The following is a 17,996-nucleotide window of genomic DNA, read 5'->3' as shown; positions in this document are numbered from 1 at the left end:
TAGCTCAAATCAGCTACTGAAATCTTTCAGTTGTGAAGTGACAGAAATTTATGCTTGAACATAAGTGGAACTGATTTTTTTATTTCATAATTATGAGAACTGCCAGAGTCAAGCAGAACAATAGTGTACATTAAAAAAGAAGCTTGTCTGCGGAATTAGTTAAAACTGACTATTTTATGAGGTTACAAAGATGCCTCCTCTTTTTCCTTTAACTGCTATTTAAATTAGCCACAAACTCTGACCTGAAATTACTCCCAAGTTAGGCAATTTTTAAATAAATCCTGTGTTTCTTTCCCTTGTCCTTCTATCTTAAAGAGCCATGCTACTGCTTTCTTTCTTGTGCTGGATTTACTTAACTGGATTTGCTTAATCTGAGCTCCAAAGATCCTGCAGAATTGCCTGGCATTTCTATGCAAGGCTTCAGCAACTGAAATACTGTCACACATCAGTCAGCTGCTGCATTAAAGAAAGTGTTTTCATTAGGAATGTAAACGCATTTTAAAGCTTTATGAATATATAATGCCACATATTCAACTACTTTTTTTTCCTTTTTTTTTTTAAATGTCCCATGAGTATCTCTATTATATGACAAAAAGACCGAGCTGGCTTTCAGATTTCACTGCCTAAATTTTGCAGTGATATTTGCTTCAGCTAGCTTTAATAAGGAATCAAAATCACCTGTCATACATGGTGACATTTTCCCTTAAATCAAGCACCTCTGATAGAGCTAAGTAAGTCTGCAAGAAAAGGTATTATTCAGTAAACACTACCCAGTTTGGACATGGAAACCACACAAATACATAAATATTACGTTGTAATTTCATACAAATAAAGTAAACAAGAGCTTTTTTTTCTCTCTAATCAGAATAAAGTATCAGAGACTTGATTTGGGTATATAAGGGGAATTGAATCCAGGCATGCTTCATATTCCAAGTGAGGATGAACTGTGCAACAGCAAGCCTGCCACCATTCACTGCTGCTATCAAAAAGGTCGCTCAAGGTCCTCCCCTCAGCAAAAAAAGAAGTGTAACTCTGGTTTAGACTTTTGAACTAGATCACCCCAGGCACGCAGAGCGTGGATGCTGACAAAAGGGCGGAGGCAGAACCTCACTCACCACTTTCAGCTGCAGCTTGACTTTGGACTGGCTCAGCTATAACAAACTTTCATCAAACACCCTGAGAATCAGCTACTGATTTTATAGAACAGGTCTCCATACAGTTTCTTTTCCATCCACCTTGACCTCACCCTTGCTCCAGAAAAATTCCAAGGTTGGTTGGTTTTTTTTTTTCTGTTTTGATAGTAAATGGGGAAGTGTCAAAACTCTACATATGTGAAACTAAATTCTCCAAAGAGCCTTGCATTCATGAAGCTTGCAATGCATCATGATAACCTGTTAAAATTATTTATATTGACTGTTTCAAATGCTACTGTGCTATAGCTTAATCGTATTTTGGCATCATCTACTACACATCCACTTAACTAATCTGAATGTATGCTCCATTAATGATTATTCAAATTTTACCTGTCTACTGGCAACAAAGACTGATTTTTTTGGACTTTCAATACAAAGTATTTTGAACCAACCGCCTTCCTGAAGTAGCTGTTGTCAAGAAGTCCGTTACTTCTTCAGAAATCATAGAAAGTAAGCAGGTGAATTTCCTGACATTTTAGAGCTGGTATGCTGCACTATACAGTATTTAATTACTTGTCTGTAAGGCTGTCAGACCTACTCAGTAAAATTAGTTGATTGTAGGTGATGGCTCTCACTGAAGAAATATTTAAATAACCCAAAGCAGCTACACATTTGCTATATCTGTACTTTCAAGGAGCTGCATGAGGAACACTGCACAAAATACTCTACATTTATACATTATTTTATGGGCTTGTTTCCTTGGACTCCATGATACTGAGGAAAACATAAGTCACCCTAAATATAGAGCAAATACCACTTAAAACTGTATTTATCCATTAAATAGTAAGATGATACCGCCAAACTATTGACTATTACAATATTAAAAATCTAGCAGAACCTCAAGGGATTCCTCCCATTGTTCAAAATTAATCCATTTGAGTGCAGCAGTTATGTCCAGAGCAAGTGTTCGTCACTTGGAAGACACAGGGCAATAAATACTGGTAGCGTATTTGAAGGAATATGCTGACAGGAACCTGAAGAAACCATCTTCAAGATTCTCCAAGAAATGAAATACCTCAATGATTAAAACAGCACTCTCAACTTTTTTTTTCTTTTTTTTTTTCTTTTTTTCTTTTTGTCTTTTTTTTTTTTTTTTTTTTTAAGAAAAATCCCAATGATTAAAAAACGACCCCCCACTTTTTTTTTTTTTTTTTTTTTTTTTTTTTTTTTTTTTTTTTTTTTTTTTTTTTTTTTTTTTTTTAAGATTTGGGACAGAAAGGACAGAAATTTTTCCAAGGTGTCTGTTTAAACTGCAAACCCAAGACATAATACACAAGGCAAAAAAAACCCAAAAACCCAACCAATCAAAAAATCTAAAAAACACTGCAAAAAGCCTTTCAAAGTTAACTTCACATATAAAGAGGTTTTGCCTTCAGCTTAGACACCAAGGCAAAGAAGATCACAACCAAATGAAACACATTCAAAGCTGAAAAGCTGCCTTTGAGATTTATGTATTTCATACTGTTTAAAAGATAATTCTCAAGATAGTACTTCTGATCATCAGAATACGTACTGGAATGTAAGCATGGCAGTCCCATACCTCCCTTCATATATACATGACACACCACTGATTACTAACTCTCCATTTAAAAAGCCTAACTCCAGAAGGCATCACACTACACCAAATCTTTCAGAACACTATTTCAAGTACAATTTAAATCAAAGTGAGCCAGCATCTTAGGCAATATACAAGTATCCCTTCATCTCTCCACACAACTGTAGCTCCCAATGCAAGTATTTCTAGGGCCAGACCACCAAAAAAAATCAGGAAACAGGATCTGGCTGCTTTTTACCCTACTTCCAGAAATAACTGTGTTGACTAGTTATGTGCATTTCACTTTTCTGTACTTGACATGTCCCTCTGAATGCCATTTGAGAACAAATATCCATCAGTGAGCCTACACCAGCAGCAATTTGGTCTATTTACTGAGTCCACTTCTGCATCCAAGCATCATGCTCTCCTGCCAAAACTGCATTCTGCTTGTGAAGGAAAACACGAGTGGACAACAACCCCCCTCCCTGAGACTACAGGTCTCTGCAGCATGCTTTCAGGCACTGAATTTTCATGCTCATTTCACTTCATAAGCACTTCCACACATGAATAAAGCCTCCAGTTTTTGTGGAAAGAAGCATATTAAAACAGAAGGGAAGAAAGAACACTATGTTGAGCAGTGTACGTGGGATGAAGAAACCATACTGAACAGTAATAACAAAAACTGATGTACGCCACAGCACAGAAGGGTACATCCAGACTATAATAAAAACATCATCAGTACGGTATAAGGGACAGTACCTGATTCAATATTAAGCTGTGACAGCTGCCAGTTACTTGCAGTAATCTGTAGCTCTAGAATGAGCTCTAGCACTTCTGGGGATTTCTTCCCCCCCCCCCCCCAATATTTTTATAGTGATACTTTCCTCCAGTATCAACAGAGAAATGTTTTTGATTTATTACCAGCAAGTATTTCTGTGCTCATATTTTCAATTCGAGAACACTGTCTTGAAAATATGTTGCAACACACTGTTTTCCTTCCATAATCAAGGAATCACACACAGCAGATGGAATGGGAGTTTCTCAGCTGTACTGAAGATGATACGAAATGACTGCAACTACAAAGACATTTGGATGTTCTGAGACAGTATTGCAATGTGTCAATTTTTATAAACATTCATTTCTCTTACCAGAGTATTAACTAGTCATTAAGGCCTTAAACCTAAAAGACACTTACGCACTTTACTGTAGCTGATCCTTCCATTATTACTCACACCTGTAAAATTACAAAAAGATTATGCAAGTGTTTGTGAGACTGGATCCTATGATCACACCACTGAGCTAGAATAGACCAAATGGAAATCAATATTATTCTAGAAATTAATGAAGCCATTTTGATGAGAAGCTCACTTTTGTGGTTTAGTACATATGTGCATATATATTATCTATATATAAAATTAAGCTTGCTACTATAGAATGGCTTTCCAAGCTACTTGCATATTAATGCAAGAGCTGTGCATGTATTTTTGAACATATCTTGTCGTTATTCTTAAAAGCATGCTTGCAGTTTGTGATAATGTACTATATAACATTAGACAATACAGCCACATTTTCCCCTTTCATTAGAGAGCATATTCATATGTATTTAAAGTACTTGCATAAATTTTACAGTTAATTGGGCTTTAAATATGCATGATTTGGATGTTACTTCTAGCCAAATTTCATTAGTATGTCACTGGCAAGGAAAAATTCAGGAACAAATTTAGTTGTCAACTGCTACAAATTACCATTTAGTATTTTTAATATTAATCTGAATACATATCACACATATTAAGGTAGAACCTAGAACTAAAAAAAGCAAGCTGGTACATTGTTCGCATGCTTGAATTGAGACAGAATGAAAAATAAACAACAAAGCCAACTAATTGGTTTTATATGTTGAAATGTTAGAGATCATGAAAGGCTTCTCTACTTAGACAAAAGACTAGCCCAAAGTACACTTCATACAGTCCACAGTTCATAAGGCTTCAGATGTATAGTAGGCATTTCACCCTCTATTTTTATGGTTTATGCATCTGATTTGGTGATGCTTCCTCACCCATGAGCCAATTATGATGAACGTAATTTGTAAGGCAGCTTTAATTATACACAGGTTTCTGGTCACTAAATAATTTGATGGTGTTCCAAGAAAACCAAAACCAAACCCAGAACTGCTGGATATTCTATATTCACTGCAACAGCTCTGTGCTACTGCATCATACAGTATGGGTTGATCCCTGCTAATCCCATTTTGCTGCTGATGGATGAGTGCTGCATACTGAGATTGTACTGACTGATGAAGGAGGTTATGTATGAAATGAGATTGCACACAAACGGTTAGCTGATTCAGTGGTATCAATGCACTGCAAAGTAATTAAAAATTATGCATCTATTTTTATGTCCATGAACTACTAACGGGACAATCTGTTCTGCATTAGGAGTAGTGCTCTCTAAAAGCAAATCTTCAAACAACCCACTCAAAGCTAGAGCTAATGACAAAGTGGGGCTCTGGATTGGAGCAGCAGTTATTTGAAATTGGAGGCAACTGGTCTGGGAGACGAAACATTAGGCAAGGGACTGAACAAGACAGGTTATTACAAAAAGGTAACCATGAGGAAAGGTCCCTAGTACTATGTGCATGTGAACTACATCTGGAATCACAGAGCTGAACTGGAACTTTGTAATACAGATTTTACAGGACATGTATGTGAAAATTAGGAAGAGATGAGTGCGATTCCTAGGTGAGCACAGATGTGGTTTTCTACAGATGAAGCCTCCACAACCTCTACAGTTGAGTTACACAGCAATTTTCCAGGAAGGAAAAAAGCTGGGTGTATCAAATTACATCCTTCAGTGAACAGCCATCTGAATGGAAGAACAGGAGACAAGGCAGGTGATTTACTAGGAAAAAAAAAAAAAATAGAGCAAAATAGAACAACAATGGAAGAAAATCCTGTCATAAAGGCCTTCAGTGTTCAGGGTATATATTTGCCTTCTGGAGGAAGAAGAACAGTTGCAATGCCCTTCAACCATCCTTTCTCAAGTTCATGATGTAGTAACAGTTGAAAATAAACCACATGTGAAGAACCATTTTCTGAAGACTGTTTGTGTCCCTGACTTTGATTCTCTATAGAACAAGATACTGGCTTGCCTTTGATTTACTAGTGCTTTTTAAGTCCCTTCAAGATCAGACCCAAAGCCTGCAAACTGGGCACATTTCTGTTTCTCTGTTCCACAGGGTAAAGGAGCTGTTCATTCTTCTTAAAAGCAAAACTAGGGAGATGGTTACTCCTGTCTTCTGAGATCAGAACCATCACAGTGAAGATGAACTTTCAAGATCTTAAAACTGTTCTTCAAGAGACTACATCCTTTCATGTGTCCTGGATGTATATTTACAGTTAGTAACTAATACTCTGATTTTAGAAGATGCCAAGGCAAGCCTTTGTCATTTAAGCACTCTGTAAGTAATTTTTTAAAATAATGTCCACTGAAAGATTTTTTTTTCCCCAGTCTATGTTCGCTACCAAACTTGTCTTTCACCAAAAGAGAGAACTCATTTCCTGTTTTTTCCAGCAATTGTTTTTGCCCAAACCCCGATTCCTACAGTCTGTCTGCAAACTAGTCCTTCTAAAATATCTTTATCTGTGGGAAAGTTAGAGCTTCCTTTAGAAAAGCAGGATTAGCTGGTGTAGCAAGCATTTTCCAACCCTACTTTCTAAGAAAAGTAGAGTTGGAAAGGAAAACCAAAGGAAAACAGAAATCCACAAAGCAGTATCCTGTTCATCTCTGCAAGATCAAAGATAGAACAGGTACTAATATATGCACTCCAAAGTACCAGAGAAAGGAAGCAAATGTCATTAAAACTTTTTTAAATGACATAAAACGATGAGTTAAGATTACACACAGAAAAAGTACAGTTTATATTTATTATTCTTCCTCTTTCAAGAGGATCAACACCACCTCAGTATCCAAAGCCACTTTACTAAGGCATCAACAACATTCTGCAGCTGTAAGCATAGCATGTATTGTATCACACAATATTAGCATTTAAGCTTCCTTTTGTCCAATGTAATAATGCAGAAAGCAAAATAAAAGGAGTACCAAAAGCTAAATAATGAATTTTCAATTAGAAACATTTTATTGAATTGTATTTTTACCACTTCAAGTATCTACTGAGAAGTTAAGTTTGTCAAAGTTTGGCAACAAACATGCAGAAGACACCCAAGCGCTGTTTTGAGGTACTTCTCGGATAAATAATACAAACTGCAAACAGATTCATACATGGTTTGAGGTGGTGTACCTCATGCTTCTGTTAACAAGTTATTGTGTCCTCTGTCCCTTGAGCTGGCACCCAGAACATGGTCCAGTGTCAAGTAAAATCTTTTTATTCTTCCTGGATCCAGTTTTTCAACTGAGTCAATTCAACTGAGTTCACTACATTCACTGGTACTGGTTACAATTTTTCATGCTTATTGCCCAGTGTGAAAGTAATATTCTTAGCATTTATTTGCATAATGAAATCAGTCTGTCAGAAGTATATACAGGTCCGAAGAAAACATGCATCAGTAAGAAAGGGTAATACAACTGAAACCATGTGGGACAACTGCTTAATGTCTCAGAAAGTAATTAGTAGATATCACTGCAAAAATACTACTAATATTGTTTCAGAGTAGACCTGTTGTATCAGCATATAAGAAGTTGTAATAAATGTAATTTTCCGAACTATTGGGCATGGCCCATGATGAGGACAGGTAAATATCAATAAGTATACCAGGGGTTAAGGGCAAAAAAGGAAAACACGAATAGCTTTGTTTTGCCAAAGGTACATTCAGCTTTCAAAAGCTTGGTATGGAACAGATCTTGGATGAGGTTTTAAAAGTCTGCAGGGCAAATTCCATTGCCTCCACTTCTGCTAAAATTTCCCAGCCCTGTCAGTTTTCAGTGGGAAAATTCAGAATCATTTATTGGCGTGAAGTGGGGGAGAGGGGAAAAAAAAATCAGACCATTTGATACTTGAGAAAACCTTAGATGTCAGCAGAGCAATAAATAACACTAATCAGCATTGAAGATGAAATATGACTGAAATGCTGCGGCCCAAGGAACAGAGCAAAGCAACAAAAATCTCTTCCAGTCATTATAATTGCAGATTGCATTCAAAAGCAGTATCACCATTAATGTGGACTTTACAGCAGCCAGTACATTTATGGGATCAGCCAAAGACTTGCGTAAGAATACACAGGCAAGCTGGTTATCTTGAATGTTTCTAGTCACCTCCATATTGCTGAAGTACTATTGAGGTGAAGAGGTGACAGAGTTCTCAGACTTGTGCACTGCATCACCAATGATAAGGTAAACAGCTTTATAAATAAATATTATAAATAATATTGAAGCAACTACTATCAATCATATTAACAAATAATGATTTTGAGAAAAAAAACCTGAATTTGAAGCCATATGAAGTTGATGTAAGACCCACTAAATTGATACAATTATAGGTTTGTTTACTGAAATAGCATCTATGATCCTTGCTGCACACCACATTAAATATCAATTCAGATATTTTTTGATAAATAGCTCTATAATAGTTCAATATCAAAGCAAACTAAGATGTAACAACATATCTACCTGTTAAAAGAACTAGCATAACAAATATAAGACACATCAAAAGAAAAGCTGAGCCAGCAAACCCATGCAATTGTGAAAACTGAAATAAAACCCAACAACGCCCACATGAGTGGGGCCTGACAAAATTCTTACATTTTCTGGGAAGTGAAAGATATGCTTACCGTTATCCTTGCTGCTGTTTTCTTCAATTGTCATTTGTTCTGCTAGCTCAGACAGCGATTCATCAATGGTCTGGCTTCCACGCAAGGTTAAGGAAAGTCTCCTCTTAAACTTTTTCATTCTATCAATATTAAGCCTGGCTTAAGGAAGCCTGAAAAAATAGGGGGAGAAAAAACAGTTCAGAAAACAAGATTTAATTAACTCACATAAAAATGCAGGAAGGCTTACAAAAAATTTAGATAAAATGCAAGTCATCCGTAAAACAATATCCTTAAAACAAGATTACTGGACTGAAGAAGAATGTCTTCAGAGGTAGGTGCCCATACATTTTTTTAGTTTTTATTTCTGTTAGGGAAAATGAGAATCTTTGTTTAAAAAAAACCCAACAAAACAAACAACAACCCCCCCCCCCCCCCAATAAAACAGCTAATTTGATCACTGATTTTACAATCCCATAATAAAACAGTCATATGAAAACTTGATGAGTGTGTACTCTGTTGCCTTCTCTGCAGTCTCTTTCTTTCAACAAACCCATTGAGGAGGAAGAGGCTGGAACCTCCTCTTTCTTTCAGCCCATTTGTTTATGGACCAGAAGGTACTGAACTTCTCTGTATTTTGCCCTTTTCACAAAAGGAGGAAGGGGACAATACTAAAAGCCTTAAAAACAAAAGCAATTCTCAAGCCTGATCCCACCTAGGGAAATGGATAGCCAGGGCCTGATAACAACGGCTAGAATGGATGTTTCTCTACAGTCAGGCAACAAGACTGAACTGGGAACAAAGCAGGAGGCACTTTCTCCATAGAAAGCAGTAAGCAAACAACAATAATAACTAAGGTCCACACCAATAAACATGCTGCCACAAGTCTAAGCTGTGAAGTGAACTTTGCAGTGTGCCATACGTTTGCCCTTGCACGACAAGAAGCACAATTCTGTTACTCCATATGGACAATTCAGTCTAGATGTTATTTCACAGTAACTTGTTCATCTGCTCATAGCCTCCAAGAATCACATAGGCAGTGTCAAACACAAGCACAGCATACTTTTAAGTCTGAGCTACGCATGTTTTTTTTCTTGCATCAGCCTCTTTGCACTCCGAAACACACAATTCACATACAAAACTTAAAAAAAAAATTCCTCAAAGTTCTCCTTTAAACACAAAAATGCAAAAAGTAGTATGCTAGAGATCTACACTTAACACCAAATTGAAATACAATTAATTTTATATTGACATTGTCCGTTCACATATATGCATTTCATCTGTGTAGCTTACTATTTGTTTAGATGCTATGTAATAAAAAGGAGAACAGATCAGCGTAACAAATTGGAAGTGGCTGGTGGCAGGAGAATGCATACATACACTAAATTATTGCAAGACTAGATAGCACAGGACAGTGAGTAACATGTAAGGATGGATAAAAGAAGACCTTGGGAATCTGAGCCACAAAGTCTGAGATGAACAGTACAATCCCTGGCAAAGCAGCTGCTGCATCCAAGTGGAAGGAGGTGGATTACCAAACAGGATAACATCTTAGACAACCACAACTTCTCTAAGCCAAAGTAGTCAGGCACCAGGTAAAGATACATAGGAAATAAAAATTATAACCGCTGGAGACAGTTAAGCCAGCAGCTTCTGAACTGCCCTTTTAATGTACTGCTCTATGTGCAAGAAAGCCACACCTTAGTATGAGTAATTTTCCTCTCTCTCACTCAAAAGCAGGATATTCTTATTGTTAAGAAACTGCATTCAGAGAATGTTCCAAAGGGAACATTTACTTTTCCTGTTCAGGTCCTGCTTTATAAAGACCTTACTTAAAACTGCTTTATTTCTGTATTTATTTTAATTTTTCCAAAATGATGGCCTATGTTTCTCTTAAACCCCTAGGTTTTGTAAAAAAGAGAGGAGAGGGAAAAAAAAGAAAAGACAACACATCCTTTATATGTGGTTTTACTTACTTCTCCTATAGTGTTCTTTGAAACCTGCATCCTCCTACGTGTATTATTCTCAAAAAGGATACATGCAATTTTTAGCCATGTAATGCCCTAAAGCTACCTGACAGCACAACAATTTCTTTCCAATTTTCCACTTGGCAGTAACTGAAAAAACAGATGTCTTTATATGGAAACGGGCCTTTCCTGGCTTTTGATCTTGATTTAAGCCTACACAATCTTTTAATCAAAAAGAAGGTCTACTGCTGAAAAATATTACACATGAATTAACAGACACATGGATTAGAAAACCCAAGAAACATTCTAAATCTCAAGCTAATGTAAAAGTAAGTATTTTGTTAACCATAGTTACAAAATTTCTCCTGTTAAAGGAAGGCTTCATGGAGTGCTGAAGCACCATTTTTACCAAGATTCTGAATTAAGTCCAGGGCTTGATTTTGAAAGAATTAAACAGTAAAAAAGAGTTGGGAGTGGAAATCCATGTGTTAGTGAATGCTTCTTTCTGTTGAAATCTAATTTGGGGTTTTTAAAGGAAAAGAAGCTCACTGATATGAAAACAAATTTTCCTCCCTTAAAAGCATCAGTATTCTAATTCAGATGTGTAAAGGATGCATATATTTAATGGAAAAAGGAAGGAAATATTTAGCACTTGGAAATGTCCTAATCTCTAATCTTTTTGCCTTCTTTATTCTTACTTCCAGCCAAAGCTGTAGAAGCTGCTAAATCTTGGTAGTTTCAGACAAGATCTCTACGAACAAGCTTTGAAAATATGATCCATGCAATCCAAAGCTAGCATTGGTTCTCCAAAATGACAGTAATTTCACAGATAATTCAGTTCAGTTTAACAAAATTGAAGGGAAATTGTATGCTATTCCTTTTTACCAATTCATAACACATGTATTTCTTTTCTCCATTTAACAGTAATTCTAATTTAAATCCAAAACTGAATTACTTGATTAGTAATATGTATCTAGTGGCTATGATTAAACGCAGGAAGACTCCTGATGTTCCCTGAAGTTCTTAACAATGGTGAGAAGAATACGTTGTTATTTTTGAGTTTTAGAACAGAGCCTGGGGCTTGACTATTCTATTCTGTAAATTTATTTACTCTGAATAAGTCATACTCAAATGAAATATTTTAGATGTCACAGCAGATAGATGCATACACTTGAATGCAATTAATCCAAATTCTAATCTTCTGAAGACAGAATGAGGACAAGCAACCTGATACAATACTATCTGATACAACCCAGAAACAGAGACATACTTGTTCACTGGAACAGGCTGCCCAAGGAAGTTGTGAATGCTCCATTCTTGGCAGCGTTCAAGGCCAGGTTGGGCAGAGCCTTGGGCTCTGACGTGGTTTAGTGCGAGGTGTCTCTGCCCATGGGAGGGGGGTTGGAACTAAATGATCTTAAGGTCCTTTCCAACCCTAACTATTCTACGATTCTCCGATTCAATCTTTATACTGACACAAAATGTAAGAAGCAACAATGTTTTAAAGGAACTGCTGCTTCTTACAAATGATCTCCAGTCTAACCCTGAAAAGTTGGTGTCTTTTTCTTTAAAAGCAAAACAAGTTAATCCTTGAAAACTCTGCTAAAATTCACCTTTCATATGCTTTTTTCTCCTTCAAACCTGTAGAAAAAGTATTTTCCAACATTCACTGTCATTAATGCAGTTCGCTTCAAAGGTCTCAAACTCCTGCTTTGCTCTCAATGTCATTTAAAAGTGATCTTTGAAACAGAGTCCTGAAAACAAACTTCACAGTTATAAATCATCCAGGTGAGATCAGACTTAAACAAGTGGGTTCTGGCTCTCTTTTCTCTATAGCAGGCCAATCCTGCCCACAATGCCTGTAGTAGATCACTTCGCAGTTAGCAAACACAGATATTCACCCTGCCTATACAGAAGACAGACATTAAAGCATTTTCATTCCAAAGTAATAAGTCAACTAGATTCTGCACTTATCTAGTCACCAAAAATCAGAGGTGTTATAATGCCAATGGCTAACATTCTCAATAAACCCCACCACCCTCCTCAAGCTCCCAGACCCTTGGCACCTTGGAAGTGAAAAAAGGAATGTGTAAGATCTTTATACACAATTACTATATGCTGCGTGCTTAATCCTTTTAAGTTTAAACAAATTCAGCCAAAATTTTCAAAAGCAATAAAGTTATTTAATAGCTTACATTTCATCCAGTTTATTTCAGGAGAGTCACAAATACCTAAAGCTCACTAAGATTTTGCTGATTCAAAGCCCTTTGAAGTCAAAGGAAACCTGTCCTTCAATTTCAGTAAGCTTTGGATCAGACTGAGTGCTGACTGTTCTGTTTCCAGAAATTATATTGCATTAAAATGCACCTACACAGAAATTAAGCATTATAAAATTACTTTCCCACTTAGATACACACTGAAGTAGCTATTTGACTGTTTTTACAATCTGCTTTACAACATGGTAGGTGTTTTCCAAACATCTACAGGCAGTTCTTGTTCTGAAAAACTCATTAGCTGACATCTTCAGATAAAGTGGGAGGAAAGGACAGGAACAGAAACTCTGTGTAACAGCCACACATGAACAACAGTGTAAACACATCATGGTCCTTAAGGATGGGTTAACAAACTAAAGCCACAGGCATAAGACAAAAAAGAAAGCAGGCAACAGCATTCCATGTGAACTCCTAGGACAGAAAGCTGCAAACACACATGGGATGCTCAACCTGATTTCATAAAAATCACTACAGGTGAATGTTTTGACAACATCTGAAGATTCTGTCAAGGGATTTACATTTTTTAGGATTTAAGATGGACAATCAAGTAAGGTATTATCAACTGAAGAATAAAACACTTTACACAACAAGAAAATAGATTAACAAGAATCATAAAATCCTTTCTCATAGGGTACTCAGCATTACAGTTGTTCATGACTCTCAAAAGCCATGGTGTCATTCACCGTACCACTAAAATCTGAAGAGATAATAATCTAAAATGCCACTAGCATTTTAATTACATCAGTTACAGATCTACTAAATATTTTCAAGCATGTCATAAACTTTGTATCATTCATTTGTCTGATTAACAATTTTAGATTCATCTAACTTAAAAGTAAGTATTTCTGAAGGTGATAAACCAAGCTTGTGTTAGAAAAAAGAGGTCTGAAAAGCTTAGAGTACTGCAAACAATATTAATTAAAAACAGAAACAGGAAACACCTGTCAAGGATATTGTCCTCTTAATCTAAAAACAAAGCCAGCTTTACACAGTGTTTATATTTATTAAAGTGTTAAGTGTTCTCAATCTACCTGAATTAAGGAAAAAAAAAAAAGCAGCTACTTATCACATAAGCATGTTGCATATCAAATATAGAGTAATCTATTAATTACACTAATGAGAAATACGTGGCTAATTATCATAAACCACCAGTTTGAGCACTCATAAAATTCACATATAATACAGATGCACTTCCTTACATCTACAATTCTACTCTACAAGAATGGATTATAAATATGGCATCTTACTCACTACATCTGTTCTTTATATTTGTCTCAACTCACATTTACTCATGTCGGTGAAGAAGGTTTCTACTGCGTTTTTCCATGCTCTGTCCTTAAAAACAACATCACTCTGGCCAACTAGACTCTCTTGTCAGGAACAGAACTACTTAAAAAGTTGTTACCTTTTATGCTGCATTAGGTCAAAGAACTGACATTGTACAAATATAAGCGACATCTGACAATCAAGGCCTTTGTTACTGATGAAAGAAAAATAATTGAGAAGTGAAATATTACAGTCTAGGTTGACCTCCCAGTGAAAAAAGGGCAAAAGGACCCTCACAGCCTTTTCCTTACGAATAAAACAATATTCAATATGGAACTGAACATCTGAGGTTAAGCCCCTTTTTATGTGTTCATAGAATTGCAGCCAGTTACTGAAATCGAGACAGAAATGTATTCATGATGGCTAACTTCTTATCAGAGGCCAGTTTTCCTAGTTAATACAGGCAAAGAGGCTCCTCACAAAGTGAGTAAGAGCATCTATATTCAGCTTCTGATCTAGATGATCAATTGGAAGAACATCTGCGAACAAATATATGGAAATTGGCATGTCCTAATTTAATTTAGATTGTGAATAGTTTTCCTTATCTTTTACCATCCCCTCAATCCCTTTGCCTTTAAAGAGTAACAAAGGACCGTAAATGAAGTTTGGGGTTTAAGTAATTTTTAAGTTAAAAAATACATTGATCATTACTACAGGCATATTTAACTGTACTACTGGTACAGAATTTGAAAAGAAAGGAAAACACCAAACCTGCCAAAAGGGTCAAATCTTGCAACCCTTTTTTCATACCTTATGCTTATCTTCCTTCACTTGTACTCAAAAAGCTTTATTTAGATAATCAGGGCAAGTTTACATTCTTTAAAATGTACACATGTATCCTCTCCCAAATAGATAAATGCAATATCAAACAGCAAAATCAAGAGAAACATTCTTTTTATAGATCTCTCAGGATAAGATTAATTGTACTGATGAATAGCTCCATGGTAATTATCAAAGGTTCTGTACTCTCAACAGCCATGTGAAAAAACACAGTATGAGTCTTGTTAAATTGGCTGACATTTAAGCTAACAAAACGAATGAGCTGACTGGCAAAGCTTCTTGCATTTGCTGTCAGACCCATAAACTGAAAGACTTTTTTTCTCTTGAAGGGGAAGGCAAAAACCAGGTGGTTACATGGATATAGCATATATACTACCAATGAGCCATGGAACTTTCCATCTCAGAAAATATACTGAGCACTGGAAACCAAAGGCAATCTCTGTAATTTTATGAGCTTTGATTAGTAAGCAGAAAGCCTTAATAAAGCTTTCAGAAAAAAAAAAAAGACAAGAAAAGAAAAGAAAAAAGTTGTGCACACAAAGCTTGCTGCTCCCTAATAACGAGATTATTTTAGTGACAGATATACAACATTGCAGTCACCACTTCTGGGACCATTCTCCTCTTGCCAATGAGCCAGTCTTTGGAAGAAAACCGAGCAGAAAACCTCTTCTAGGCTCAAGCCAACATGTCAGTTAAAATGTTAGTTCTGAGACTAAAAAGCATCTGCCATCTTTTGAGATCCTGAAAGATTTTGTCAATAAAAGGCTTGCTTCCCCCTGATACAAATCAAAGAATCTCATAGTGAAGAACCTTCTCTCAACCTCCAGTAGGTCTCAGTCCAGCACCCCCTGTCTCATAAGCATCTGAACATCCATGACTCTTCAACATTTGCTTCTTGCTGTGCTCACATAAAAGGTATATTTACAACTCAAGACCTACAGCAGCAAAAGGCTTTCAACTTCAAGTATTCTTGAATCAAGCACCAAGAGACACAACAAATACACCACAGCATTATAAACTAAGATTAAAATTGAAGACACTCCTGATTTGGAAAACACAGGACAGTGGTACAAGTTTCTAAGCAAAATTAAACAAAGTTTTGGCCTTTTTCCCTTAAAAAAAAATTAATTACACTGGAGAAACTGCTGAGGTAATCTTATCATGGCCTGCCTGGGAATTAACAACCAGGAGCTACAACAGAGCACATCGAGGCAAAAAAAGCTTTCTAGTTATTAAAACTGCAGACAAAACAAAGACCATAATATGTTTTCTTTTTTCTATGGTTAATTGGTACAACTGTTGTACATTTACAGCACACAATTTTTCTTCCAAATGTCAAAGTTTTGTGTTCATTGCTTGTTGTACCTCAATACACATTCTGTATAGTGGGAACACAAATAAAAACCCACCAAACAACTCATAGAAAGGCTTTACATTAAAACCTGCATGGCAAAAATAAAACCAAACCCTTCCATAATTATTACATGCATACACATCTGTACATATGAATAATATCAAAGAGTAAGGAATGGCTTAAACCCAGAGTTTGGATGCATTTCTCTTACACTGCTGTGCACATGCAGAAGACAATACACGTGGCAAAAGAAACAAAGCTGTTTCACAGTAACTGAGCGGTTTGTTCTGTTGTGCATTTTTTGGAAGAAACCACAATGTAACAACACAGGAAGAATTTTCAATTCACAAGTAAAAGACTCTACAAGCAGCATGATATAGATCAATATTCTCAAGTAGTGACAACATACATGAATAATTTTCCTCCAAATAACAGGTCACATTTAAGATCTGATGCACTGAAGGCATTATACTGTGACACAAAACAAGACGTTAAGAAAAGATTGGTATGATACAACAGACTCCTCGGAGACTTATTTAATGCATAAGATTTATCAGTCTCTTCCATACTACGTATTTTTCTAGAGATTTCTGACAATAATAGGCTGTGGTACAATTACTATGTCTGAAATAGAGAAATGGAATATCTTGGCTACAACTAAGAAAGCAACTACCAACGGAAACAATAGCTAAACAAGATTCTCATATTCAGGCTAAGTACATGTAATACCTCCAGTGAGATATTTTAAAGATAATTCCAAAAGGGCTGTAAATAAACTTGGTTTTGCAATAAATAACCTTTGTACTGTGGTTCAAAAATTCGTTTGAACATATTTTACCTAAACTTATAAATTCCTCTGATATGATATTTTCCAAAAACTCACTGATTATTGTCTTTTCTTCCCCTCTCCAATGCTGTAATTGGTAGAATTTCTGAGGAAATTTCTCACTGGCAGAAAATCTTTGAACAGTAAGTCAACCACGAATTTTTCTGCTGTATTAATTTTTACATAGCAGTCAAGATGTCCCAGCATGGGACCAATTTGTTCTATTACAACGTTCAGACAAATGTTGCTTCATCTGTCTGAAGTGTCCATGCTGCCATATAATGGTCAACTGGATATGCACACATGGATCATGTCAGTATTCATTGCCAAGGATACTAAACACATAAGAAAGACAGTTATTCCTAATGTAAATTGTTATCTAGCTGACAACCTGGGAAAGAAAGAAGAGGTTTGACATACGTTTGCCAAGCGGCTTCACAAATAGTTATGCTGGCAACAAAAAGGTGGTGGCAATGTGCCCCACAAGGCAGAGAAGAAAGCATGAGCCTGCTTAAGCCAATTTAATACCTCCATGGAAGCAGAGCACTGATCACTAGTGCACATCGAATGCAAGATAAGACTGCTCACTGGGGGTGTGATATAACTGATGTATACCAGCAAAGTAGCCTTAAAAACTGGAGAGTTTTGCCTTGAGCTTATTTAGCCTAGCTAAACAAAAACTGAGATCTGGAAAAAACACAGTCTGTGAACAAAATAAAGGGCAACAGCAAATGCTGTCAAGGAAAGATGACATAGAAAAACAAGAACAAATGGATATGAAAGAAAGTAAAAGCATTCAGCACAAGTGCCTTCATTCTCTGAAATAGGTTCAGGCTATTATGATTCCTACCACACAATAACCACATGCAGATGCTTCTTTCTCTGTCTCTATACTTCTGCTGCAGCAACATCCCACTCCAAAATTAAGCTGTCCTGCCAAGCCTTGCAAAAGGTATTTTTCAGGGTACTTTCAAGGAGCGCGGG

General features: G+C 36.3%; 1 protein-coding gene across 4 annotated transcripts in view; it reads right to left on the bottom strand.

The window, feature by feature from the left end:
• Positions 1 to 8,628, bottom strand: part of CDK17 (cyclin-dependent kinase 17) — a 54,638-nt gene extending 46,010 nt beyond the window's left edge. For 3 of the 4 annotated variants that reach the window (XM_010009883.1, XM_010009884.1, XM_010009885.1), the window contains exon 1: positions 8,511 to 8,628. In XM_010009883.1, the coding sequence (XP_010008185.1) occupies positions 8,511 to 8,628 (118 nt within the window). Of the gene's footprint in view, positions 1 to 3,922; positions 3,962 to 8,510 lie in introns of all 4 variants that reach the window. The other variant, XM_010009882.1, reaches the window with a different exon arrangement.
• Between the last annotated feature and the right edge of the window lie 9,368 nt (positions 8,629 to 17,996).

Source organism: Nestor notabilis, unplaced genomic scaffold (genome assembly GCF_000696875.1).
Source record: "Nestor notabilis isolate BGI_N333 unplaced genomic scaffold, ASM69687v1 scaffold9052, whole genome shotgun sequence".
NCBI lineage: Eukaryota > Metazoa > Chordata > Aves > Psittaciformes > Psittacidae > Nestor > Nestor notabilis.
Note: the sequence above shows the minus strand (reverse complement) of the source record. Positions and strands in the feature narration are given on the sequence as shown.